Raw genomic sequence first — 26462 nt, 5'->3', positions numbered from 1 at the left:
CCATTCTGGATAAGAAAATAACAAATTGCGCATGCGCAACATATCGCAGTGAAAATAAAAAAAAAATAAAACAAATAAAAAAATTGCCACAAAAACCTGTCTATTGCAAGAAAAAATGTTATGTACTGCGGTAAAACGATCTCCAAGCTGTGGACAAAGCATCAGCGTCTCTATGGTTAATACAACCGGTGTTAACGTGGGCTTTGTAGATTTCTAGTTTTTCTAAATATTTCAGCATTTGTTTGTTGGTCGTGGCCTTAATAATAGACGCTTTGTCCCAATGAATGTCAACATCTTGATGTTTAGCGAAAGCTGCTAGTACAGTAGTATCCAAGCTTTTATTAATGGAGTATCTATGCTCCTTAAGCCTCTGCTTTAAATGCCTCATAGTTGCACCGCTAAACATCAAGATGTTGACATTCATTGGGACAAAGCGTCTATTATTAAGGCCACGACCAACAAACAAATGCTGAAATATTTAGAAAAACTAGAAATCTACAAAGCCCACGTTAACACCGGTTGTATTAACCATAGAGACGCTGATGCTTTGTCCACGGCTTAGAGATCGTTTTACCGCAGTACATAACATTTTTTCTTGCAATAGACAGGTTTTTGTGGCAATTTTTTTTTTTTTTGTTATTTGTTTTATTTTTTATTTTTATTCTCACTGTGATATGTTGCGCATGCACAATTTGTTATTTTCTTATCAAGAACGGCATTTTTACTTTGGAATTAATTTGAATTTTAAATATTTGCTTGAGTTCTATTTTTTCTGCATTCTTTTTGTTTTTGAGTTCGTTTTAACTGATGATGGCTGTTTAAAACAGTCGAAAACGTTTTTATTAAATATTTTTAATGCTGGAATTATTAAGGTTTTTGTTTTTTAATAGTTATATGATACAATGTTCAGTAAGCAGGTTATAGGATTTCTTTTGGTAATCTCTTCTTGTAAATATAAAATTTCTTCTGGAAATACTATTTTTACAATTTCTTTTTATAAAAATTTAAAATCAAATTTTAAATTTTTCAGAATAAGTTTAATTTAAGAAAATTTAATATTTTATATTAAAAGGAAAAGTAATTGATCTATCAGACATTATGAGAAATGATTGATATTGCCAGAATCAATAATCTATTTATTATAATTATTGTTAAACCACAAAAACCTGAATATTGTTTGACACTGACCCATAAAACTTATTTCCTTATTTGCAGGAAATAACTATTTGTAATTTAAATGTAACGTAACATAATAGGAAATTCATTATCAATTGACTTATAGAAAAAAATTGTTTCCTTTCTGAATATAAATAATTATTACACTTATGATTAAATTAACAATGATTATTATATTTTATGTATTAACAAAAGTATAATATGCACAGTACCTTAAAACAAAATAAATTTATTATATATAAAATCAAAAGAATTTAGAAGTTTTCCTTTACATCTTTGTATTATATTTTGTGAATTTAATAATCTGTCTTTATATATTTGTGCCTTATATTTGAAAGTAACAAATTTTAAATTATAATTCTTGATGAAGTTATGCAAATATATTTTATTAAAGCGAGCTTTGTCACAAAATCAATTTCTAGTTTATGTTAATAATTTTTTCTATCAATTTACCTGATATCACAATGTATAAATGAGGAAGATAAAATATTTATTAATATTTTATCTTAATATATTCATTCTATGTTGCATTTTTTTAATACTTAATGGAATTTGTGTTTAAATACCATTCTATACCTTTATAAAAAAAATGTTAATATTAAAGAAAAAAAATAAGATATTTCTGACAAAAAAATTACACAGGAAAATATGCAACATTAACATTGAAAGTAGAAAAAAATATATATATATAATAAGGTGAATTTTATGTAATACAGTATATATGTAACCAGAAACTGCAATATATATTAAAGAAAATAGTAATAAAAGAATAATTTTGCCATATAAATTTCTTCATTATAGTTTGATGAGATATTACAAGAATTACATATATCAGAACATCACAAAAAAAATAAATTCTTGGCACTTCCTATTTTATTCTTTTTAAATGTTGTTTAAAAGAAATTCTACTATTCTGCTTTTCATTCTAAAAAATTAACTGCATCGCATACAATTCTCTCAATATCATGAAAAAATGTCATTTAAAATCAATAATTTTGTAATACAATACATTTTGAAATAGCTCATGAAGAATGATCTATCTGGGAATGATGGAAGCAAATAAGTAAAATCCATTAAGTACAGATAAAAGGTGTCTACAGTAAAAAGAAAAACTTGAATTTTGAAAATGCACTTTCTAGTATACACAAAGTTTTGGACGAATTATATATAGCCAAATTGCTTTACATCTAATCATTAAATTAGCCTTGTTATAATCTGATTAATAATCCAGCATTAATTTGACTTTTCTTTTTTACAAAATTAATGTTAAAATCACAAGATTCGCACTTTCAATGAAAAGAATGTAACAATTAAATAACCTCAATTGATATTATTCTTATAAAAACTTAACTTTGAATGTAGACAGTTAATTCCAATAATATTAGTCTTACTTTGTATGTTAAATATCCATGACAATAAAAAACAAATATTTATTTAAATTGTGTTTTAATATGTATTTTGTACAAAAGCCACAATATCATAAATATATTCTAATCAAACTGTAAAATATATACACATTATAGAGTATCTCGTATATATTGCACATTAAATTGAAAGCCAAACAAATCAAATTATTTAAATTATTAATTATCAATTATCTTTAGATTGGTGAAAGTTAGACGTCTGTTTTTTCTAGAAAGTACCGGAAAAGAATGTTTCGGAACATTTGACGCGAGTCTACAAGTAGAATAACCGGGACGAATTTTCGTTACGTATTTTATCGGAAACAGACACGTCGACAATATCCGACAATACGAAACTTTCAAAAGAACGCATTTGTGCCGTTGCTCGTCATTTCCGAGTGGCCACAATGTAACGTAGGCTCGTGATCTCACTTGCAATGCATTTGGCAAGGACATAATCAGACAAACAGACCCACTACAACTAGTTGAAGAAATTCTACAATGGAAATTACTTGCTTCAAGATGAATACCATGCAGGCAGTGATTCCACTATTGGAGACAATGTTCTTCTGCAACCGATAAACAATAATCCACATGTGACCACCAGAGAATTGGCATAACTCAAGAGTTCCCATAGTCCAATACCGCCATGACAATGCACGAGTACATAGATCAGAGATGACCTTAGAGAAGCTGGCCAGTCAGGACTGGTGGTTCTGCCTCATCTATCTTACAGTCCAGACTTGGCACTAACTGACTACCATCTGTTTCATGCCATTCAGAATCATGGTGCCAGTATACAGTTCAATGACAGGACCCACATAAAAGCAATGCTCAAGACTTTCTTCAAAGAAAACTCCAGTCATTCTAACTCACAAAATTAAAAATTTGCAGCAAAGGTAGCAAGATGCGATTAATATTGACGACGATTACCTACGAGATTGAACTATAATCATTGTTGAGTTAATCGTCAATAAAGTTTTTTTCAAAATCTCTAAATTTCACTTTTACCTGATAAAATTTCTTAAACATACTTTTCTAACATATTTTCTAAAATAACAATTTGAGTAGTATATCTTCATTTAATTATTTTGATATATTATTTTTATAATAAGCCTACTTATTGTAATTTTAAGTAATAAGTTATGTATAATGCAAGATAAAAAAAAATATATATATATATATATATATATATAAATAAGGCTGCTAGCATAAACTATTTGAATACAATCACATTTCATAAAAATTAGAAAAATGAATTAATTCTCTTTAAAAAATAAAAATCATTAATTTTGAATTGGATAAGTTTATATTTATTTTTTTAAATGTTAAAACAATTTCATCAATAATTTGACAAACTTACCCAGTATCACCTAGTCCATGAAGAAATATTATCTAAATATTAAAAAAAAAAAAAAATTAGAAATTGTTAAATTTAACATAAAACCAATTATATTATTAACACAAACCTATGGGCACCTTTTTGGCTGCTGGGATTAGCTTTTATTTAGCAAACACTTTCAATCTAGTCTGAGAGGTTATCCTCAGGCTACAATAGAATGCAATAAAAGAATACAACATTGTTATTCTTTTATTGTATTCTATTTTGGCATGGTACAATATGTTCCAAGGAAGATTGTAGCCTGAGGATAACCTATTAGACTAGATTGAAAGTGTTTGCTAAATAAAAGCTAATCCCAGCAGCCAAAAAGGTGCCCATAGATTTATTTTGAATTCTGCTGAGGTGATTTAGATTACATTATTAACCTAACAAAATTCACACACACACACAATATGTTTATAAGCAGAATAAGTAGCTAAGATTACAATTAATGGAAATTCTGATTTAAATGGCCAATACATTAAAGCAATTTTGAAATGCATAACTTATTAATTTGTAATTCTTAATTATAATTCATTTTATGTAGTTAACATGGCAGTGGAGTCAGACTTGGAAGCAAATTCAATGCTAGGAACCGGAGTTGATGAAAATGGACAAACTGTTTTTTTATTATGTAATTTAAATTAAGTTCCTAATAGGAGCATTAACTTCCTTGCACTGTAGGAGCTTTCTATATTACAAGATAATTTCACTTCTTCGTGATCTTTCTTTGAATAATCACTAGTATCTGTTGATTTCTTTTCAGAGATTAATATTTGAACACATTCTGTGTTAGCTAACTTAAAATTTTTATTGTCAAAAGACTCATTCAAAATAGCCAAGCCTGGATTAAATATAGTAATGTATTCAAAAATACTAGAACCTCAGATACAAAACATTTTGCATGTTGATGTGTATTTGATGATGATAGTAGTGATAATGAAAAACAAAACTCACAAGAACTTACAGCTTTGACACGAATGCCTGCTTATTTCTTTGGAGGAAGAGATGAAATACAGTAGAACCTCCATTATCCGAACCTCTATTATCCAGATTTTCGATTATCCGGATTGTTCAACATAAACAAAAATTGTACGAATTTGCTGATTTGCACTTGGCAAATTGCGACACTTTATGTACGTACGTGATGGAATGCATGGAACAAAATTTTGAAAAGACCATTAGTAAATTCCAGTAACAGTAGAAAGTGGTATAGGAGACATTACGGAAGCAATAGCACAAATTTCAATACGTGCCAAATGTGACGAAGATGATGTAACCGAGTGGTTAAATTGCGATGCGAACGATCCTGGATTCCAAATTTTGAATGATGAGAAAATAATTAAAGAAATATCTGCCTCAGATGAACAAGATCGAGAAGACGAAGAAGATTTGCAAAGTAAGAGATATTGGTCCTACACATTCTGAAGCTTTTCAGTGCTTAGATGTCGCCATGAAGTGGTTTGAGAGCTAAGAAGAGTGTAACTCAAGACAACTTATATGTCTTAAAAGTATTCGCAATTGAGCAGCTTAAAAAAGAACAGCTAGCTTTAAACAAAAATCGTTAATTGAATTTCTTAATAAAAAATAATTTAATATTGAAGCTATATGTAAATCTAGACAAATAAAAATTATTCATACTATATGCCAGGGGTGGGCAAGCAAGAGTTCAGTGGGAGCCAAAATGTATGTTTTGCAAAATGCATGGGAGCCGCAGTTCTGTACTGTCGTGGCGGATAGTATGGTAAGGCGCACGATTTTATTATATAATATAAATATAATATAAAACAAATATTTAATTTTTTAACAAACATCTTTTCATAAAATTATAAAAATAAAATTGTAAAAACAATAATAAAAAACAAATTAACACTCAGCAAGAGCCGCACGTAACTCGAAAAGAGCCGCATTTGCCCACGTCTGCTATATGCACTGTCAATTATTATTTTTTCGATTATCTGGATTTTTCCTTATCCGGACTACCTTCATCCCCAATTAGTCCGGATAATAGAGGTTCTACTGTACTTTGATTATAATTAATGCAAAATCGCACACTTTAAATTAATTTTGAGATAGGAGTCATAGTCAAACATTCTGAAATTGTGAGTCAGTTGGATTCAGGGGGCTTTGTCTATTGACTCCACAGCTCTGGTTGTTAACCTGAAAATTTTTGGTTTTTCCATCTTTAAAATAGCTGGCATATACTGTAATTGAAGTAAGAAATACAACAACAAACTACTACATTCGGCACAAATAGAAATTAAAATGATTAATTTTAATGCGCTGGTCAAGATTCATAATGATAACCGGTAAGAATTGTAGATTATCAGCCATATATTGAGATTGATAGTGCAAAACAATAACTTAAATGCCTATTTATCCAAAAGATGGTGATAACTATAAGCAAAACTCCAAATACATTAAATAGGGTTTTGTAAATATAAACTTCAATGTTTTAGGGACATGCTAATTCTAATAATAATAATAATAATAATAATATCCATAATTACGATAGACAAATTCTAGGGTTTCTCAAACAGGATCCCGGAATCTCAGTTGTTTTTTTTAACCTGGGAAATCCCGTGAATTTCTTGAAAATTCACTTTTTTCTTATTTTATGTTAAGGTTGAGGAAATTTTGCAAATAGAAAGTATAATTAACTCATAAACTGTCAGAATACATTTGTATTTATTAATTTTAAACCTACTTATTAGTTTTTTTTAAATTTTTACTCGTTATGGCACGTCACAAATGGTCGATAATCAATACGCAGCTTATTTGTGGCAGGACTCTCGAAATTCTTTACCAGTAAAATCTGAAATAATTGTGCTTATGTTGTCTTAATTTTTAACCATGCCCAATAGCTTCAATAACTGCGTAACGCCAAGTTGTGCAAATTGGGCCAGGATACGAACGAGTACGAAGTCAGCAAGTACGAAGTTTTTCTTCATAATACGATTATTAAAGACAAACAAACTGCCGAATTATTGGGCTACGATGTTTCTATTAAAGCAGTCGAGGTAGACAAATCGAGAATACTAGGGAACGAAAGAAGTACTACAATCTCAAAAACGAACTAGAAATCTTTCAGGATACAAGTGAAAAACACATAATATTTGTCTTCTCTTAAATGCATTAAACACGATTCCAATGACATCAATTGAATCGGAAAAGGCATTCTCGGTAGCGAGACTTTCCATTACTAAGATAAGAATTTGATTGAGTGATCGGAGTACTGTATTGACCATCTTTGCTTTTTAAAATCTTATAAAAATTTACAATATTTTGTATTATATTTTATTTAAAAAACGAAAATTACCTTCTAAGTTAGAAGTTTGATCTAAGTTCATTTTTTTTTTTTAAACTCAATTCAAAGCATTTTGTTGTTGTTGTTGTATGCAGTTTCCAGCAAACTTTAATAAATTTTTTTCTATTTGTGAAAATTTCTATGTAATTCAAAGGAAATTTTTAATACATATCTTACACAGTGTTATTAATATGATTTTGGAGGTTGCGGAACATATTAGATTACTTTAAAAGACAAAAAATAATTATATCATTTGATTTCGTGATAATACGTATATCTTAAAAATAATTAATTTTGCCCCGGGATTTCCCGAGATCCCGGGAAACAGTTTACTTTTATCCCGGAATCCAGGGACAAGCAAAAGACCGGAAAACGAGAAACCCTAGTAAATTCTGCTGTGTGCATAAGCATGTGTATTTCATTTCTTAAACTAAAGTTTTATAGAAAAGTTTCAAAGTATATTAAGGATGGTGATATTAAGTAATTGATAGTGATTAATGATATTCCTAATTTTTATGTAACTTTGAAATTTATTGTATATTATTGCAAATTGCACATTTTCTTATTAAAAAGAATTAAGGAAATACTTAGAAATTAATTTAATATTGAAAAAATAGAAATTTTACTGCATCTTAAACAGGTATGAATAGTAGTGTTATGATTTATTACAAGTGCAGTTTTCAGAAATGCAATTTGGATAAATATTAATAAATTTTATTTAGTATTCATCCTTTTATTGTATCTTTAACTTCTCCAATTAAAAATATATTAAATATCTAATCAATAAATTATTACTTAGAAGAAACACTATATTAATCAATTGTATACAAAAAAAATTTGTAAATAGAATTTTCAAATCACCTTTGTTAGAAATATCGGTTAATGTTACCCTAGGTATCGAGATGGCGGCTCGTCTCCGATTCCAGAAAAACAGAAGCAAGGAAACAGTGGGGACACACGTTCTAACCTAATCGATTCTAATAAATTACCGTAATTATTAGAATAGATTAGGTTAGGTTAGAACGTGCGTCCCCGCCGTTTTCTTTCTTCCGATTGCCGCGATCGGAGACAGGCCGCCATCTCGATACCTAGGGTAACATTAACCGAAATATTTTATGCATCTATACATATAATTTTATAATAATTTAGACTTTCAGAAATAAAAATCTAGAAAAATATTGATAATAAATTTCTTAGATGAAGAATATCCATTCTTATTATACAGTTTAAAAAAAATTATAACCTTTCAAAAAATCTTGCTCTCTATATTAAGAAAACTGATCAATACTGCATGCTTTTTTAAAGATGGATCAATAATAAACTGGACATAAAACAATTCATTTTTTTCTGACTTTATATATAAATAAACCACGTAGTATATTATTTTCATCAATGACTTCAATGATCAGAAAATTGTCAATAATTTCCTAATCACTGAAATTGTTTAGAAACTAACACTTATTTATATAAGCTAAGTAATATCTTAAAATATAATTAAATTAAAAATCTCAAGAGATATTTTAAAGAAAATTAAAGTTTGCAAATCAAGAATTTAATCGCACCGTAATTAATATAATAATTCCCAATCCGAAAACTATTATTTAGCACGACGGCGTTACTATAATTACTTTCTTTTTATTTTAATATTAAAAACTAATATAGCCTACCTGATAACATTTAAAAGTATACTTAGTATTAGTTATTACTACCAATTTAAATATTTATTTTTAATATTGCATTAAACCAATCTAAGTATTATAATTCCTTTTCAAATGAGAAACTCTTCGGAAAGACACCGAAAAATTAATTTTATGCCAATAAATCACTACATTTTTCTTTCTGAAGTACTATAAATATCACTCTCTTATTGAATTATTACAAGATTATTAATTCATACGATCTTAATGCCATTAAATATATTTTATCCTTGGTTATATTCTTAGAAAACTTTGATTATATTAATATAAATTATTGTGTCTCGAATAATATTTTTACTTAATGAAATTAAGATTTTATTTTGTCCTATTTAAAGTGTTTATTTATTATTATTTAAATTAAATTGTAAAAATATTCATTAAAAACAGTTTTTAAAAACAATTCACAATTTTGTAATATAAAAAAGAAAAATTAAAAGGTTTTTGATTACTTGAAAAATCAACAAATAAGTCTGATAAATTAAAATTAATGGTTTTTATTAAAAATAAAATATTTTTTAAAACTAAATGTAACATATTGCAATTATTAAAAATAAATTTTACTTCCTCGCTATCGTGTTTGTTAAGAGAAATAATTAAGGAAGTAAAGAAACAAAATTATGCTATTGTTATACGACGCCATCCTTTATTCCCTAATTGTTTCTATGTTTGTTCTTGTTTTTATATTGTAAAAAAATTAACTACCGTATTTTACGGACTATAAGACGCACTTTTTTCTTCGAAAAATTGCCTCCAAAATTAAGGTGCGTCTTATAGTCCGTAGCGTCTTATAGGTATTCTTAAAAAAAAATTGCTTAAAAATTAAGGTGCGTCTTATAGTCTGTAAAATACGGTAATTTTCTTTGTTAAAATTTGATATTACAATTATTTTTATTTTAAAGACCCAATGCGATCATTTTGCAAAAAAAAATCTACAAAGTGGTTAATGTTCTCCAATTTCTTTATCTAGCACTACATAATTCATACTTCATTTTTAAGATGAAATTTTTCATCAACAAAAAGTGAGATACACTTATAAGATACTTTCAGAAGACACACTGAAAGTTTTGGAATTACTGTAAGAAAAAATAATGAAAAATAATATTCCTCTTTAATGGAATAAAATTGTTCAAGTACTTGTGTTTAACAATTCATCTTTTAATTTTTTGTAATTATTACTCTGTTAAAGCAATAGTTTTTTCTTAAAATCACGACGACGTTTCATTGTTTTTCACCAGAATTAAACATTTCGAAAATGGGGTGTACTATACATTGCACCCTATGAAATTTCGGGACCGAGTATATATTTGAACCGAGGGGATCGAGACAAGTTCGACGGCACCCTACTTTTGGACCGGAGACAAAAAATAAGAAAGTTGTCGTATTTTTTAAGTTATCGTGCCGTTTTAATGCTATCGTGCAGACGGCACCGTAGTTGCTAGTGCCGCCATGTTGCGGTAAAGTCTGCAAACCACGACGTCGGACTACGGTCGTCTCCCGGAGGGACGGGTTAGGTTTGTCGGACGAGTCGCGGTGGCGGCGCGTAGTACTAGCCGACCGCGAGCAACGGCAAGTGCGTCGGCGGCCGAGGAATGCGAGGGTGTGCGAAAAAGACTTAACTCCGACCGCAGACGATTGGCGTGCTCGTGGATCGACATCTGCCTCTGTTGAAGGTATATACGGCCGACTTGCCGAACTGCCCATTAAACGCGCGACAGGCTTAGCGGAGAGAGCGACGCGACTTCCGATCGTCGCGCGATCGCCGGGAAAAAGTACGATAACCTTTTTATTTTATGCCTCCGGTCCAAAAATAGGGTATCGCCGAACTCGTCTCGGTCTCCCGAGTTCAAATATATACTCAAAGTCCAAAAATTCCATAGAGTTCGATCTATAGTATCCCCCAGAAATGTTCTGCAATTACAGCGAGAAAAAATAAAACTTTTACTCGAAAAAATTGTAGACCTATAAATTCCCGTCGTCCGTCGATCTCGAGAACGGAGTCGGACGAAAGACGAGACCGGATAACGAAACTTTAAGAGCGGGAGGCCCGATCGACCGCGTTTTAATTCGAAAATTTTTTCTTCGATTTGCGTACGACAAACATCACGATTCACGAGCAGAATTCTAAAACCGAGCCCACACAACTATAATATACGAGACAATTTTCGAGAGATTAAAACAAAAGAAACGACGGGCACACGTCGGGGCCTCGTCGTCTCGAGGTGCCACGAACATCGTACGGCAAAAAGATAGAAAGCTCTTATTATATTTGTCAACGTGGACTTAAATTATTAATAGGACTGTTAAACCGGCGCAAGCAATAACGCAGGAAGTCGCGTACTAGTTCTCACGGATAAACAGTCTTTCTTTATTTGGCCTCCCGTTTTTCCGAGAGAACTAATACCCAACTTCCCGCATTATTGCTTACACCGGTTTAACAGTCCTATTAATAATTTAAGTCCACGTTGACAAATATAATAAGAATCGAAATAAGGACAACAAGGCAATAACTAGGTAGGAAGCTCGTTTTTATTTAAGAATTTTACCGTCTTTTTAATATAAAAACACGTATAACAAAATTACACTTAGGACCTAAAAGGAAAATATACAAAGCTACCAGAAATAATTATTATTATTCTCATTAAGAGCACTTAAAACTTTTTATATAAACCGAATAACGTTATTCATCACACCAAATTCATTTAGCATAACAATTTGATTTCACAGTCAATTATTAAATCAACTGAAAACATTACCCAACAAGGATTTACACGAAAAAAACAAATTTAAATCACATTATAGAACATCAATAAGTTAATTCATCTAATTCATATACAATTACGCTGTGTATATTAATTATAATAGTACTGTACAAATCTAGTGTGTATGTAATTATATAAGTATATGTTGTGTATATAATACAATGATATTGATGCATTTTTTATTCATATAAGACATTATAAAAACACTTTCGAGAGACTCGAAAGAATTAAAATCCGCTTTGTTTAAACAAAAAAAAAAAAAAAAAAAATGGATTTGACTTTAGTCACGGTTAAACTTATCATGCGTAAAGCTCGATATTTGAAAATTAGAAATCATAAAAAAAAAAAAAAAATGCGTCACCAACGAGTTTGTGTGACATCACAATACAAAATAATGATAATAATTGTATTCTACTTTTACTATATAAATGTACAGAAAAAAATATATGCTTCTCTTAACGTCAATCAAACTCGTGCCGAGTTTCCTATTTATAAATGTTTAAGAGGCGAAAAGAAAAAAATATAAATAAATACTTACTGTAGCTGTGTGGTTATTTGTAGCAGGAACGACAATTGGAGAGGACATGTCCGATGAACTTCCTCCCATACAACGTAGAAAATTAACCAAACCAATTCAAAATTCGTATTCTCGAAAAATTACCCTATCTAACTATAATCACTAAAGATGTCGCTCTCAATCAACACCGATGACAATTGTCAGTCGAATGACGTCATAAAGGAAATTAATATACGGAAAACGAAATTCCCGTGGTTCTTCGAGGACTTTAAAGTACGCCACCTGGTGATTAAAGATCTCAATTAATTTAAATTAGATATATTTAGTGATAAATTAAATTTTAATGCGTTTTTAATTAATCTTCGTTAATTAGTTTATTTATTATTTTTTAAATAAAATAAGCGGCGTCGAGCTTTCGGTCGAAACGTTTATCTTTTGTGTTTAACACGCATTTTAAATTAAGTAATTTGCACATATCATATACGTCCGTTTATAATAATTTAGTATATCGCGTGCCGTTAAATAATCGTCGATTTGTTTTTATTTATTTATTATTTTTTAATGGCGACATTAGCTCTTCGAGAAGGAAAATAATATAGACTGTTATTAAATATGCGAGATATATTTGTATTTATTACGCTCTCAGACTCTCAATCGAGACGTACAACGAAAGAAAAAGATATTTAAAACTGCGACAACGAATAAATTATTTAGTAACTTTCGAACGAACCGCAACGTTCGAACGGTAACCTCACCGAACGGCCATCTTAGATTTTGATCTAGAAGGCCGCGTTTCTTTATGCACCGCTCGAGAAGCGCTTTACCGCGAACACCGCGAAACCCGTTTCTAAATGCGGCGCCGCAATGTAGCGAACCGTTTCTAAACGTTTGCCGCGAGAGGTCGCCGCAGCAAAGATAAAGCAGCTTTTACGTCCGCTACACGCGTAAAGCAAAATGGACGCTCGTGTGTATAATACGATATTACGCTGCAAAAATAAAAAGATCGAAGCGACCGTCGATAAAAATATTACGGGAACATTAGGAAGGATTAAATTTTATAAAATGATTCCGAAAGTTGTCTAAAGAATAAGAAAATACCACATTTTAAATATAATTATACATCTCCTATCTCTTTACTCCGTTCGCATTTTCGGAAAGAGAAACGCTCAATTCTTTATATCTCTTTATTTAAATATCGTAGTTGTTTAACTAAAGCGCTACTTTCTGCCGTAACTGTGGAATTAAAGGATAGATTACGGCATCCGCGTTTAGCTCGAGCGGAAAGCGTTTCTAAACTACAATGCAGCGACGTGTAGCGATAGCCGCTCGCGACGTCATTTTCGCTACGCTCTCGCCGCGTAAAGAAACGCGGCCGAACCGTAGCAGACAGCCGTCGCGCCATCTCTAGGTAACATTTTGTTCCGCGACGGAAGCGGCCGGGTGGTGAAAGACGAGGCCCGACATATGCGGGAGAAACCACTACGGGCTCGATAAAAAGTCTTCGCGTGCACGGGACCGAAAGAGTAAAACCATTTTCTTCCGAAATTATTTTAAATACATCATTAATTGTTTTTTCCCCACACTTGTCTCCTTACCCCACAACGATCTGTCAGTCTTCATTGTCAATCACCTAAGAGAACTGTCACGCATTACCAGGGGCGGATTTACATAGGGACTTATAGGACTTAAGCCCCGGACCCCAAAGTGTCAAGGGCCCACAAAAATTGAATTTTTATCATAAATTTTAACACTTTTTTATTAACAATGAGCACTTAAAGTATAGTAAAAAGTAGTTAATATTAATAATATAATAATAATGATAATTTATAGTATTATTTGTTTTATTCTTAATCGATTCAATTAGGACTTTAATAAGCCCTAGGCCCCGAAAAACCTAGATCCGCTCCTGCCTATTACAGTTCTCCCCTAAGGTCGGTGCTTTAGCTTACGGGCAAAAATTACCCGGGGCCTCCAAACCAGTCTATCGTGAGAAAATATTTTCCTCGAAAAATTTCCTGGAAGAAAAATGTCCGAAATCGGCACTGTACACGGGTCCCCTAATTCAAATTTGCCTACACCCACGTCGCTTTCGGGTTCGTTAGAGCACTATCACCAACCAAAGGGACACCCGGTTTATAGGAAAGTTAGGATAAAGAAAAAGAAACTTGTACGATTGGTTTTCCATTAAAGAAAACCGCCGCAATAAACAATATTGACAATATTTTAATATTCTAAAATCCGTGGGCCTACGAGCCCATCAGTGACCGAGTAGATAAAACTGTCGAGCACCGGTGGTCGCTCGTTCGCGTCTGACACCTGGAATTTTCCAGGTTTTCTTCGCGTCGGTAACGTCTAAATAGGGGCCAGTTTCCCATAGAAGACCTCCCGGGAGGCATCCCCTCTGGGCAGATTGTCCGTGTGTCGCGTTGCCTTAATCGAATAAACCGTGGGCAAATACGAAACAACACGCACGATTGCTCGAATAAAAAAAATATCGAATGATGTTCGCACTTAAAAATTGTGACGATTTCTACAGGAATGTCTCCAATTTAATTTTAGTTCAATGTAACGGACTGATCAATAGATACTACCTATTTATTTAATAACCATTAATCATTTTCAAACAACGAACCACACTTATTCTCACATCAAATACTGTCAGAAATACAGCGCAAAACTGCACGCGATACTTTGATTGGTTTCTAGTCGTTGAGAAGCGCCAAAGTAACGTAAACGAACAGAATGGGAAATCCCCGGCTCTGGCCGGCGGGGATTCCCCGCCATAGCGACGCAACGCCAGCAAATGTTGCTAGACTAAATAAAAACAAATTTGATACGTCAATATATTTATCATTTTACGACGAATAAAATTGTTTCGTCGCGTCCGCGGCTTTTAAGTAATGCGTAAACCTTCGTGGCGCGAGGCCCCTCGGACCGCGAGGCCGCGGGCGGTGGCCCGCGTCGCCTCCGTTATACGAAAGATACGTATGTATAAAAGTCAAAATACGCGTGTGTGTTAGGTAAACGATTCCATATAGTTCGACGTATCGACACCAAATTTGGCACGAATATTTTTCGACACCCTAGACAAAATATCGCGTGGGACCTCGCTCCTATTCCCTCGTAGCCAAAGCCCAAGAAAATGCTTGTATTTTGCAGTTTAAACAAAGACTATAAAAATTATAGTTTATAAAACCAAAAATGAATTTATCGTCTATAACATTTACAATTAATAAAGGCTCGACGGCCGGATGGCCGAGCGGTAAAGGTGGCAGCCTACCGCTCTGCGGGACCCGGGATCGAATCCGAACGGGTAGAATAATCCCCAGGAATTTTTCGGGGGGTGGTCCGTTCGGATATGTCGGGCCCCGTCCCTCACCACCCGGTCGCCCCATTGTGGGCCTGGCCGAACCCATAATGGGCCTACTAAAAGAGGCCCTCTTAGTGCCCACAGGCGGAAAAGAGTTTAAAAAAAAAAAAAAAAAATTAATAAAGGCTTTTGCGGTTGGTACAGTACAAGAGCATCGAAATCGTAATTACGATTCATCGACTCAAATACTACAAGTTATGTGACAAGTAATACGAGCATCACTCGCGAGCGTTTTTAAGAGAATTTCTCGTTTCTTAACGAGTATTTTTTCAGTTTGGATAAGTGCCGAAAGCGCAAAGTAAATGCCAATGGAAAATGCGCGAATCGGTAATTTTATTTACTATCAAATATCTCTTAACACCTTTCCTCATTTTTTTTAAATTTTTATAATTAATTATGTTTAATTACATTAAAAATAATAAAAATGAAAAAAAACGAAAGAAATGTGTTAATTTTGAAGAAAAAGCTTCAAAGTACAATTTCCTTTTTCTCGCCTTAGCGCGAAACTCGACACCGACCAGTCATTGTTTACACAGCCGGATGACCTCGAGAACAGCCGGTGTCGCGTTTCGCCGGACATTCTCACGAAACTCTCGGGAGGAGAAGGGTAAAAAGTAGGGTGAATACTAGATGGCGGGATATTTCAAAATTTTTTTTAATTACGATTTTAATTGAAATTTCCGACCCCCCCGACTTAATTAAACGTATATATAAAAAATCTATTAATTAAAACAAATTAAAAAACTATTGGATGTTGTTTTTTACATCAGAAAATAGCTTTAAATAACTTTACCGAAGTAAAATCGGCGCGCTAGAACTTTAGAAGGATGAATATAAGTTCCATAAAAAAATCCCATAAAAAAACAATTAAGCGTTAATCGCGCATCATTAAGGGGTCGATTAAAATCGCAATAAAATTTTTTCAAAAAATTTGGGGACTTGGAAAACATCCGAAAATTCAAAATTTTTTTTTTTGCCCATGGCCCAAATGCTTGTTTTCCGCGTAACGCTACGTAACCAGCTCGAACTCGGTTCGATTGCGGACAGAAAGGGCTAAAACATTTCTCCACCGAAGCAAAAAATAGTTTCTATATGGCACGTAATTTCTTCGTTATTGGCCATTTTGTATTTTACTGTATTATTACGAAATAATATTTAAAAAAAATATTCTTTAAACAAATGCCGACGTTATAAATTTTACGAAGTTAACAATTAATTAAAATTTATTATTTTCAAAGTAGTTAAATCTTTATAAGTAAAATGTTAAGTCCATAAAATTCGACGGAAGAAACTGCTCTCGGCCAATTGCGTTTGATTTCTTTCAAATACAATTTACATTCGATATTATATCATCGTCAAAATCGAGGTTTACGAATTAAATCTTTGTTCGAACGTCTTCGTAAGTAGCCTAATACTTATTTACATTATAAATTAGAACGTAATATAACCTTTAGAAACTAAATTTACCAGCTCGGAGACAACGCTTTCGAAAAAGACGAAATGAACTCTCGTATCTTACCGGTCCGGGCTCGTCGTTGGCTCTCGTCCGAACAATTATTTGGAAATACAACACGGGATTTCGATATAATATCATCGAACGCTTCCCGACTACGAACCGGACCGCTTTCGTCGGCAGAAGTAATATTTGCTCTAAATCATCCCATCCGAGTAGTTTCTCGCTAGTCCGGATACGTCGGTCCCCGTCCCTCACCACCCGGCCGCCCCATCGCGGGCCTGGCCGAACCCGTAATGGGCTCGCTATAAGAGGCCCTCTTAGTGCCCACAGGGCGGAAAGAGTTAAAAAAAAAAAAAAAAAAGACTAGCCTAATTAGACGCGACGATTTTAGGCACTTACGCGCGCCTCACCCCGCCAGAAAAAGTGAAATCTGTCCAAAACGAAGCGCTTAAAATAAAATGCGTTCGTTTCGAAGGCGGGAGGGTTACGGGTTTACTTTTTTATTATTATTTCGAACGCGTTTTCGAGCTTACTTCGAGATCGACTGGTTATTTTCGAATAAAAACCAGCGCGTCCCGGTACGTTTTAATTCACGGCTACGGCTCCGACGAAAACTTGTATATATAGGATTACGGAGAGTCTCCGTATTTCGCTTTTTCGGGTTAAATGCCCGGCCCCGTATAGAGGTTAAAATATTATTTAGTAAACTACGAAACTTAACAAATAATATTTTAAAATCGCCGGCAGCCGCGAATATTTGCGAAAATTTCGCGAAGACGGCCTCGACTACTCTTTTACCTTTTCGAAAACGGGACGAAGGAAATTTATTTACCGTATTATAACGAGGACGTCCGGTTAAAAAAGTTCGTTTGTATTTCTGCGGTAAGAATTGGCGATATTCGTACAGTTACGGTTATTTCGAACGAATTGGTTATTATTGTACTCTTTCACGGGCCATCGCTGGCGCGATTTTAAATCGCGTGCCTTTATCGGAAAGAACGATTCGAAAACTCGTCGGCCATTGGCCTAACGTCGTAATTTCGAAATTAAGTCGAACGAACGTTACGGACTCGACTTTAGAAACGCGTACGTATTTAGAATGCTCGGACGGATCGTTCCGTTCGGTTACGGACAACGGACTCTACGTTTTACGTCGTAGCACCGACGATAATTATAATTAAAAACGCGAAATCGAGACGAGGAAAAAACCCGCTTCCTTTTTCCACCACCCGGCCTTTCCGTCGACCGCTCGCCCCGTAGGAAAAAAAACGATCGAATAACCGTACAAATCGACGATCTTTAATTAAAGACGTTTCGAGAATAAGTTATTAACGAGAAAGCGTCAAAATCGATTAAATTACCAAGTACGAAGAGTCGCGACGTCTCGGTGACGACGTCCGGGAACTTGGAATTCGTTTGCCTTATACGGTAGAAAGAGTTAGAACACCCGGCGAAAGTATCGACGACCTTAGACCGCGTTAAATCGAAATCACCCGATTATACTGCGAGATTATATAAAGTACGAACGAGTCGACGCGACTTCTTCCGATAGAGCGGATAGGGGGAATCCGTCCATCTCGATAGGGACTAGACGAAGACGACTGTCCGAATTAACGAGATAACCCTTTAACTTTCCTCGAAACGTACGATACGTCCGGGGAAACGCGCGAGAACGTACGGAACCCGACGATCTAATCTACCGGATAGCGTTAACGCGCGGTTCTCCCCACAAATAATACGTTACGCCGTACCGACGACGAGTTTAAACTTCTCGTCGGACGGGAAACGGTTCGAAAACGAAATCTTCCCGCCGACCCGGGCCGCGTTCGGTAACGCGGAACGCCTAAGTTAGAATTCCCGGTGGCTTAGCGGGCGGAGCCGAAAACGGATAAAAGAAGCCGACCGAACCGCTAGAATTCTAGTGGCGGGCGTTACCAACGAGTCGGACGTCGCGGCTTAACTAGACTTAGCGAGAACGCGGCCCGGTTTCCCGTAAAAGACCTCCCGGGAGGCGTTTACGCGCGACGTTAGTTTTAAAACGGCCAATGACCTAAGGGTAGGTTTAACGACGACGTCGAGTCCTACGTAACCGGATGTAACGGGCGAAAACAAAACTAACGGACGATTAGCGAAATGCCACGTTATCTCGAAAAATAAGGCGATTTCTCGTATTTTTTATTACGCTACGTAATTTATTATTTTTTTAAATTCGCGTTAATATTTTTTATTTTCGCGCGATGCGGCCGTAGCTATTTGTTTTAGATTTTTTGAATTAGTGCCAGGACCCGAACGGGGGTCGACGCGGAGGTCCGAAGGACGTTAAACCGAGTGGCGAAAATTTCCTTTTTCGCGCCAAGGGGGGAATTAAAGATGGCGATTAAACGGGAAAAAACGGGAGAAATAATAAAATAATAGAAGAATAGTTTTGTAGAGGTCCGAGTCGGGAAAGCGCGGTTGAAAGGGAGTCGCGACGTCGACCTCTCCCGCGCCCTTCCGCGGGTTTCGAGTCGTCACCGCCCGACGAGGAGAGACCGACGGAGAGTCGACTTTGGGAAAAAACTGACGAATACGCGGAGTTCTCGGCTCCCCGCACATCCGCCGTCGGACACGTTCTCTTCGGAGAGAAGCGCTCTCCGAGAATTGTGCCGACGATTCTAGGTGTAACCTCGCTCCTAGGACCTTACTTCCAAGGCTGGACGGCGCGGCCCGGGGGCCATCGATCTCGAATACGCTACGCGGTACCGGAGGAAGACGACCTATAGAACTTTCGGACTTTGTCGGGTTATTCTTCGAAAGAACGGTGACGACCAGCGTTAACGCCTTTGTAAGAAAAGTTTAATTAATTAATTAAACGGGTTTAAAGACGGAAAGCTCGTCTCCGCCAGTCCTTCCACTCCCACGCCACGGTGCCGATGGCCCGATTGTCCCGGTCGGCTAACCCGGTCAAAATTTGTTTTTTTAGCAAAAGGAGGTTAGTTCGTTATAATATAAATCGTTGGAATGCTGTAATTTGTAATAATTTTATGACATCCGAATAGGAGTGCGAGTAAAACAAATTTTGCACCCGAAATGCATCGTAATATAATAAAAGGCTAACGGTTGTAATCCTTAGTAATTTTTTTGTCTCCGATTAAATGCGGTTATAGGTAAGAAACGGCGGTTATCTTCTGTATTAACCCTCGTAGTTTTTAACTTCGGGAAGTGTTTTTTAAAAGATTGACTTTTTTTAAATATATAAAAACCCGCATCGTAAACAAATATATATTTTGTTACTTATAGTCACAAATTTCAATCTCTCGTCTGAAATTCTTTTATTAAAGAATCTAGGCCAGCTGTTCTCGACCACTGTGCCGCCATTGCCAATATCCATACATAAATGACATCGGACGAGTAGTTCGATCGGTTTTACCTTCCTACGGAACGTTTGGAAATTATAACCCCCGTTATCGGTAACAGCCGATAGGTATCGAGGCGTTTAGAAAATGTGACCTAAATTACCAACCGCGTTTAAAAATCACTATTACGACGTCACCGGTTGTCCCGTGGTGCTTACCGAATTAACTACGACGACAAATGGGATACGACGGTTCTATTAAAGTACGAGATGGCGGACACATTGTATCGAATGACGAATGTGGCCGTAATTTTAAAAATTTATAGAAAATAAAACATTTTGTTTCCGCGACTAAAATCAGAAAACCATACCTTAGATACGATTATCCGACAATATCGCAAAAAGCTTTAAGTGTGTTATTACAATTTTCCACATCTCATTTGTGCCAACTCGGACTTTCGGCTTTGACCGACGTAAAAACGAGAAAGAAATCCGGTCTTTTAAATCCGGATCACCAAATGAGAATAGCGTTATCATTTTTACGCCCAAATATAAATGAAGTTATCGAAAAACACCGAGCTCAAATATCGCTTAAATGTAATTTGTAATTTATCATTAAATAAACATTTTGTTTACTTTGTAATGCAATTTCATTTCATTGAAAATTATCATCGTATTACCTATAATATATTTTGTAAAAAATATATTATAGGTACTGTACGGTACATCCCTCAATTAACCAAGTAACATTTTTTACAATTTACCTTATTGTTAGTGTGCCGTGACGAAAAAAAGGCAAACGTTATTGTAACTACGAATGACGCCCGCAATATAAGTAGCGTTTTCTGGTTTAATAAATGTCGCGTGTATCGTAAACTAAAGAGCAATTATTTATTGTGACATCGCCACAATGCGGGGCTGCAATGTTTTTTTTTATAACGCTCTCGATTTACTAGTGTCTTGCCCCTGTACGTTATACTTTTCCCGTTAACGATAGAGTCGTGCTAGTCGTCTATGTAACTCTGTTCGGGAGAAAAGTTTTGAATTAAAACAACGCGAGTTCGGGTTCAAACCGGAAGTTCTCGTACAGTTAATCTTATCTCCGAGCTTTCCGTATCCGGTCTCGATTTAATCTAACATCGTTAAGGAAGGAGCCAGACAAACGGATGGAAGACTGTGGGAATTTAGAGGTTTACAATTTTTTTAAATTGCAGCCCAATAAAATTTATCATATAACTAACTCTAGTTCAAATTTTAAAGTAAAAGGATTAGTTACTTACATAAAAGATACACATTTGTAACTTTAGTTAGCAAATTTGTAATTATAATCACTTAATCTTAATGTTAAAGTAACTCGATTATTTGTTAATCTTGAAAAATAAAAAGAAACGTAACTAAAGCGACGCTTATCGACTTGTGGTCCGCGGACCGTTCGGAGTCGCAGAGGTGAATCGCGTGTCGGGAAATCTCCCTAATCCGTGCCCTAAACGAGCCAACGACGGCGAGATTGGCTCGCTTACCCAGCCGTATTAAAGCCACTTTACCGACGAGCTCTGCCACTGTTAATTAACTTATTTTGCTGTCTAAATTTCCAATAGTTGTTTTTAGATCCTTAATTGTGAGGCGAAGTCGAGAAATCTTTGTAAAATACTCTATTAGCGCATTACCTAATACTTTATTCAATACTCGAAACAAATTGTGTTAAATCTGGATTTGAAAAAAGTTACCTATCAGATCCGCATCCGATCCATCGTCCAATGAATTTGCTATTGTGATATTCTCTAACCTAGGATCTAATGTATATATAGATCACCGTTACTGTGACCAACCTATAGTTTAATTTCAATAATTATCGTCGTCGTTACGCGATTCTGTACAGTAAACAAATTTTTAAATAATTCACAAGTAGACAGTTTTAAAAAAACAATGTAGTCCAGTAATTTTATTTACCAAATAAATCATACATTTAATGCAATTTCTTTCAATCAGGAACTCTAGATTTTTCGTCTATGATATGCCGTAAACATTTATTTTTAGCATCTTTATAAGAAAATAAACAATATAAAAGAAATTATTCCATCATTTAGAGATGCCATATTCGAGATAAAAAGAAATTTAAATGATAAATTTACAAATAAAATTATTCTATAACTGTACAGAAATGAACGAAATACTCAATTTGAAATAAGAATTAAATTTACACTTGTATAATGAATATTTTGTATTAATTATCATTAATAATATTCATTACTTAGTATTTTATTTTTTATAATTTAATTTTTAAGTTTTGTTATTATTTCAAGCTGATATATTAATACCGATAAAAACAATACAGCCGAATTATTTACCCCGTAATCAATTACACTGGTTCCTCAATCTGAATAATACGAAACAATTATTGATTTAATTGTAGATATAGCATAATAATATTTTAATTAATTATAGATAAAATGTTTTAAAACTATTCAAACTCTTTTTTTATCATCATGTTTAGCACCTCTTGTTTTAAATGCACTTTGAAAATTATTGGAAGTTAAATATTTCATTTAATCTATATTTTTATATCGTCTAAATTGTGTAACTATAAAATTAAAAACATGCCACAATTAAATCACATTTTTTAAATGTGGAATTATGATATTTACACTTAAAAAAAGTGATAAAAGCTCTCCTTACATAACTTTATTAATTATTTATCCGCCCGAAAGACCTGTTATTGACAATTTAGATTTTCTACAGAAATATAAATGGCTTTTCTTATATATCATGATATGAAATTATCAAATTCTCAATTTTTGATTTTTTTCCCTTTGTAAAATTTAGCAAATTGTAATTACATTTTTCCATATTAAAAAAGAAACCACATATAAATTGTACTATTATAAACTTTTATTTGGGCGACAAAGAATCGATTTTCAAAAATCCAGACCAAAAAAATAGAAACTTTCTAAAGTTGAAAATTGGTTTTGTTGCAAATATACGTATCTTACGATCTATATTTATATATACGGGTAGGCCTCCTACGACGCGCTAGACACGTTCCTCGAAAATACCGCGTCGTGGGAGACGCCGACTTAATACGAAAACTGGGATTCGGTTCTAAAAAGAAAAAAACTGCCTTTTGTGGTGTAACGTTTTCATCATTTTTTAAATTTATGTACATAAAAAGCTTAAATAAAATTCGACATCGTGTAAAAACTAAAAAGATTACGAAATCAAAAAGAAACGTAATGTTATGCTCGAATTCGGTCCTCGTTTCGAGATCCGAGCTTGTTCCGTTGCGATTTTTCTGTTACGCGAAAGATAATTCGTTTCCGAATACCCAAAACTGCGTCGTAAGAAAATTTCTGCATTTTTCCAACCGCGTTGGAGCGAAAACGCGTCGTAGGAGGCCTACCTGTATTTATAATTAAATTTTTAAAAAATGGATTATAAATACACTTGTTACGGAAGCTCCTCAATATACAATCTAATTCAAAGTGCTTTTCTAGCAGCAAAAACTTTTTAGATTTTCATTCCGTACTTTGAACCGAATTATAAACAATTTGTTGTATTTTTTCCCAAGTAGTAAGATATTTATTTTCGAGTCCTGCGACAGAACTGACTTCTATATTCCCTTTGTACATATTAAACAAATGAAATCGACTCCTATCGAATCCTTATAAATATTATTATTAATATTAATCAAACTCGTGTTTAACAAACTTCTCAAATATTTGAAGGTTTAAAAATTATTCGAAAGAACAAAGATTTTTTGGGATTTGTTAAATGGCGTCGAAATTTTGTCCTCGGACCGATGGTAAGTTTTTACGTCTGGCTAATGATACGGTAACTGTTTCCTTTAAATCTTTTCCCATTACTACTGTTAGGTTTGATAATGAGAAGAATCGGTTCTAAGTGTGATCATTGTGGAATTCTTTGGTAACAGAGGAGTAACTTGAAGATAAAAGAATCAATAATTGATAAGAAAGTCAATAAATCCTATAGAATGCAATGCAGTGCAGAATGCTAATGCAGATTCTATGGTGAGACTTATTGCTTTATAGCGAAAGTTCAATATTATATAATTGTGTAAGAAATAACTCCAAATCATATTAATAAAATAAGCCGGATTTATTATCGGTTTACATTTTAGCTAATTGTTAATATAATGCAAACGCTATACGGTAAAGATTTTCATCCTAAAGTTTATTTCTTCGTATGTACAGTAACAATGTGGTTATATTTAAAGGACAATCGTATCACGGGTCATACCTTTTACTCTATATCTCTTTTCTCCAAAAAGAGATATAGAGTAAGAGTAAAAGGTATGGCCTGTGGTGTGATTGTCCTTTAAATATAACCACATTGTTACTAAACATACGAAAATATAAATGCTATATAGTTTGAACTAAATGTAGGAAATTAAATTGCCATCTTGTATTAAATTTACTAATTAGAATTTAATTAATTTCAAACATTCTGGAAGAAAAGATCAATCCAGAATGGGACTGCAGCCAGCTACTCCTACTTACTGTGGAATTACATTGCCAATTATACTACCTGGACCTCTGTCCAACTCTTCCGGACTAATTATTTTAGAAGATATAACCAGAGCCGTGGCAATATTTTTGGTGAATTTGACAAATACCTAAACTGGTGGCCCTTTTTTAAACTTATTTCGAGTAGCAGAAATAAGAATTTATTATAGAAAAACAAAACGTAACTTCAAAATAAAATGTTCGATATATACGGGAAGCCCGAATTATGTACTTACAGCTCTGAAGTTCTGATATATATATATATATATATAATATATAGAAACACAATTTTTTGATTAAATATCAAAAGAATACTAACCATTATATACATAACCTATGTACAGTATCTGTGACATACACACCTAATTGACATAAATGCTCTGTTCATCTGCTGCCAATTTCCTAAGATTATTAAATTAAAACATTGTGGCTCAATCTAAATGTGAAAATTGGAAATGTAGATAAATTATTCAGAATGTATTGCTCTATTTAAAAATTTATTTATAATAAAATAAAATAATTTAAAAAGAAAATATGATCAAATTTTAATTTTTCTTACCTTTACATTAGCAAAATTGGAAATAATATTAAATTTGATATTACCCGCTAGCTGATATTCTATAGACAGAATATTTAAATATGAGAAGACGGTTTCAAAGAATGGTAAACCCATTCTTTGAAACTGCCCGTAACGGATAAAGGCATAGTTGTGGAATGTTCGAGTTCGTGTCCGTATCTTCGACGGGCTGAAAATGTTATTAGGGAAATGGGGATTCCCGGTGCCGACTCTTTGGTTTATCCGTCGGGGGGGGGGGCACGGTACCATTTTATTGGTACCGTGCATCGGCCTATTGGTTTTTTAACTATTGGTTTAAAAGGGCAATCGCCGTGCACCGATGGGAAATCGGAGGGATGTATTGGGGTGGCATAAATTATGACAAAGGGTGCCCGATAGTTTTAGGTTTTTAGTTCACGGTACATAAATGACAGTGATAGGCCAAGTGCCCTTCAGTCTTTGGCACTTGCCCTGTTGCCAATGCAGTGCTATAGCTCTAGATATAATCATACTAGTAGTCACTGGTTTAAATTAATTAATTTAATTCTAATTATTGAAGTTAATGCAAAATGTCCTATCTTTACATAACATAGTCCAAATTTCCTAGCATTTATATTTGATTAGTCAAACGGTGCCCGATAATAAATCCAAGTTGATTATATTTTCTTGATCAGTTGAGCAAATATAATTAAACAAATCTTTTCACTCAAGATTATTCTACTACTAAAATATTCTAACAATAGTTCTTTTCTCATTCAGTAGTTTTCAAGCATTCTCAAATTTCAATTTTGTTTAATATTGTTTTGGAATTCAGGTTGTTGGAATAGAAGAAATTCTAGTAATAACTTAAATAAAAGAATATAATTTGTATGAATTTAAAAAAAAAAATCAAGAATAGAATATGAATGATTTTGCTACACTCAAATCAATTAAAATTCTAATCTGATTAGATAATAAATTACGTTCTGTAAACGAATTACGATAGT

General features: G+C 33.7%; 1 protein-coding gene and 1 long non-coding RNA gene across 2 annotated transcripts in view; both read right to left on the bottom strand.

Annotated features, from left to right (window-relative positions):
* The window catches only part of LOC136970633 (acyl-protein thioesterase 1-like), a 38068-nt gene extending 25554 nt beyond the window's left edge, over nt 1-12514 (bottom strand). Inside the window, exons 1-2 of the mRNA XM_067265081.1 lie at nt 12262-12514; nt 3943-3974 (exon numbers count right to left, since the gene is read on the bottom strand). Of these exons, the coding sequence (XP_067121182.1) occupies nt 3943-3974; nt 12262-12330 (101 nt within the window). The 5' untranslated portion in view covers nt 12331-12514. The remainder of the gene's footprint in view (nt 1-3942; nt 3975-12261) is intronic.
* A 9799-nt stretch (nt 12515-22313) lies between these two features.
* LOC136970646 (uncharacterized) lies at nt 22314-23670 on the bottom strand. Its single transcript, XR_010880011.1, has 2 exons — nt 23475-23670; nt 22314-23442 (listed from the first exon to the last, which is right to left on the bottom strand). It is a non-coding gene; the product is annotated as an uncharacterized lncRNA (long non-coding RNA).
* Between the last annotated feature and the right edge of the window lie 2792 nt (nt 23671-26462).

This window comes from Centruroides vittatus, unplaced genomic scaffold (genome assembly GCF_030686945.1).
Source record: "Centruroides vittatus isolate TY-2023 unplaced genomic scaffold, ASM3068694v2 contig_2073, whole genome shotgun sequence".
Classification (NCBI taxonomy): Eukaryota; Metazoa; Arthropoda; class Arachnida; order Scorpiones; family Buthidae; genus Centruroides; species Centruroides vittatus.
This window is presented reverse-complemented; position numbering and strand designations above follow the sequence as displayed.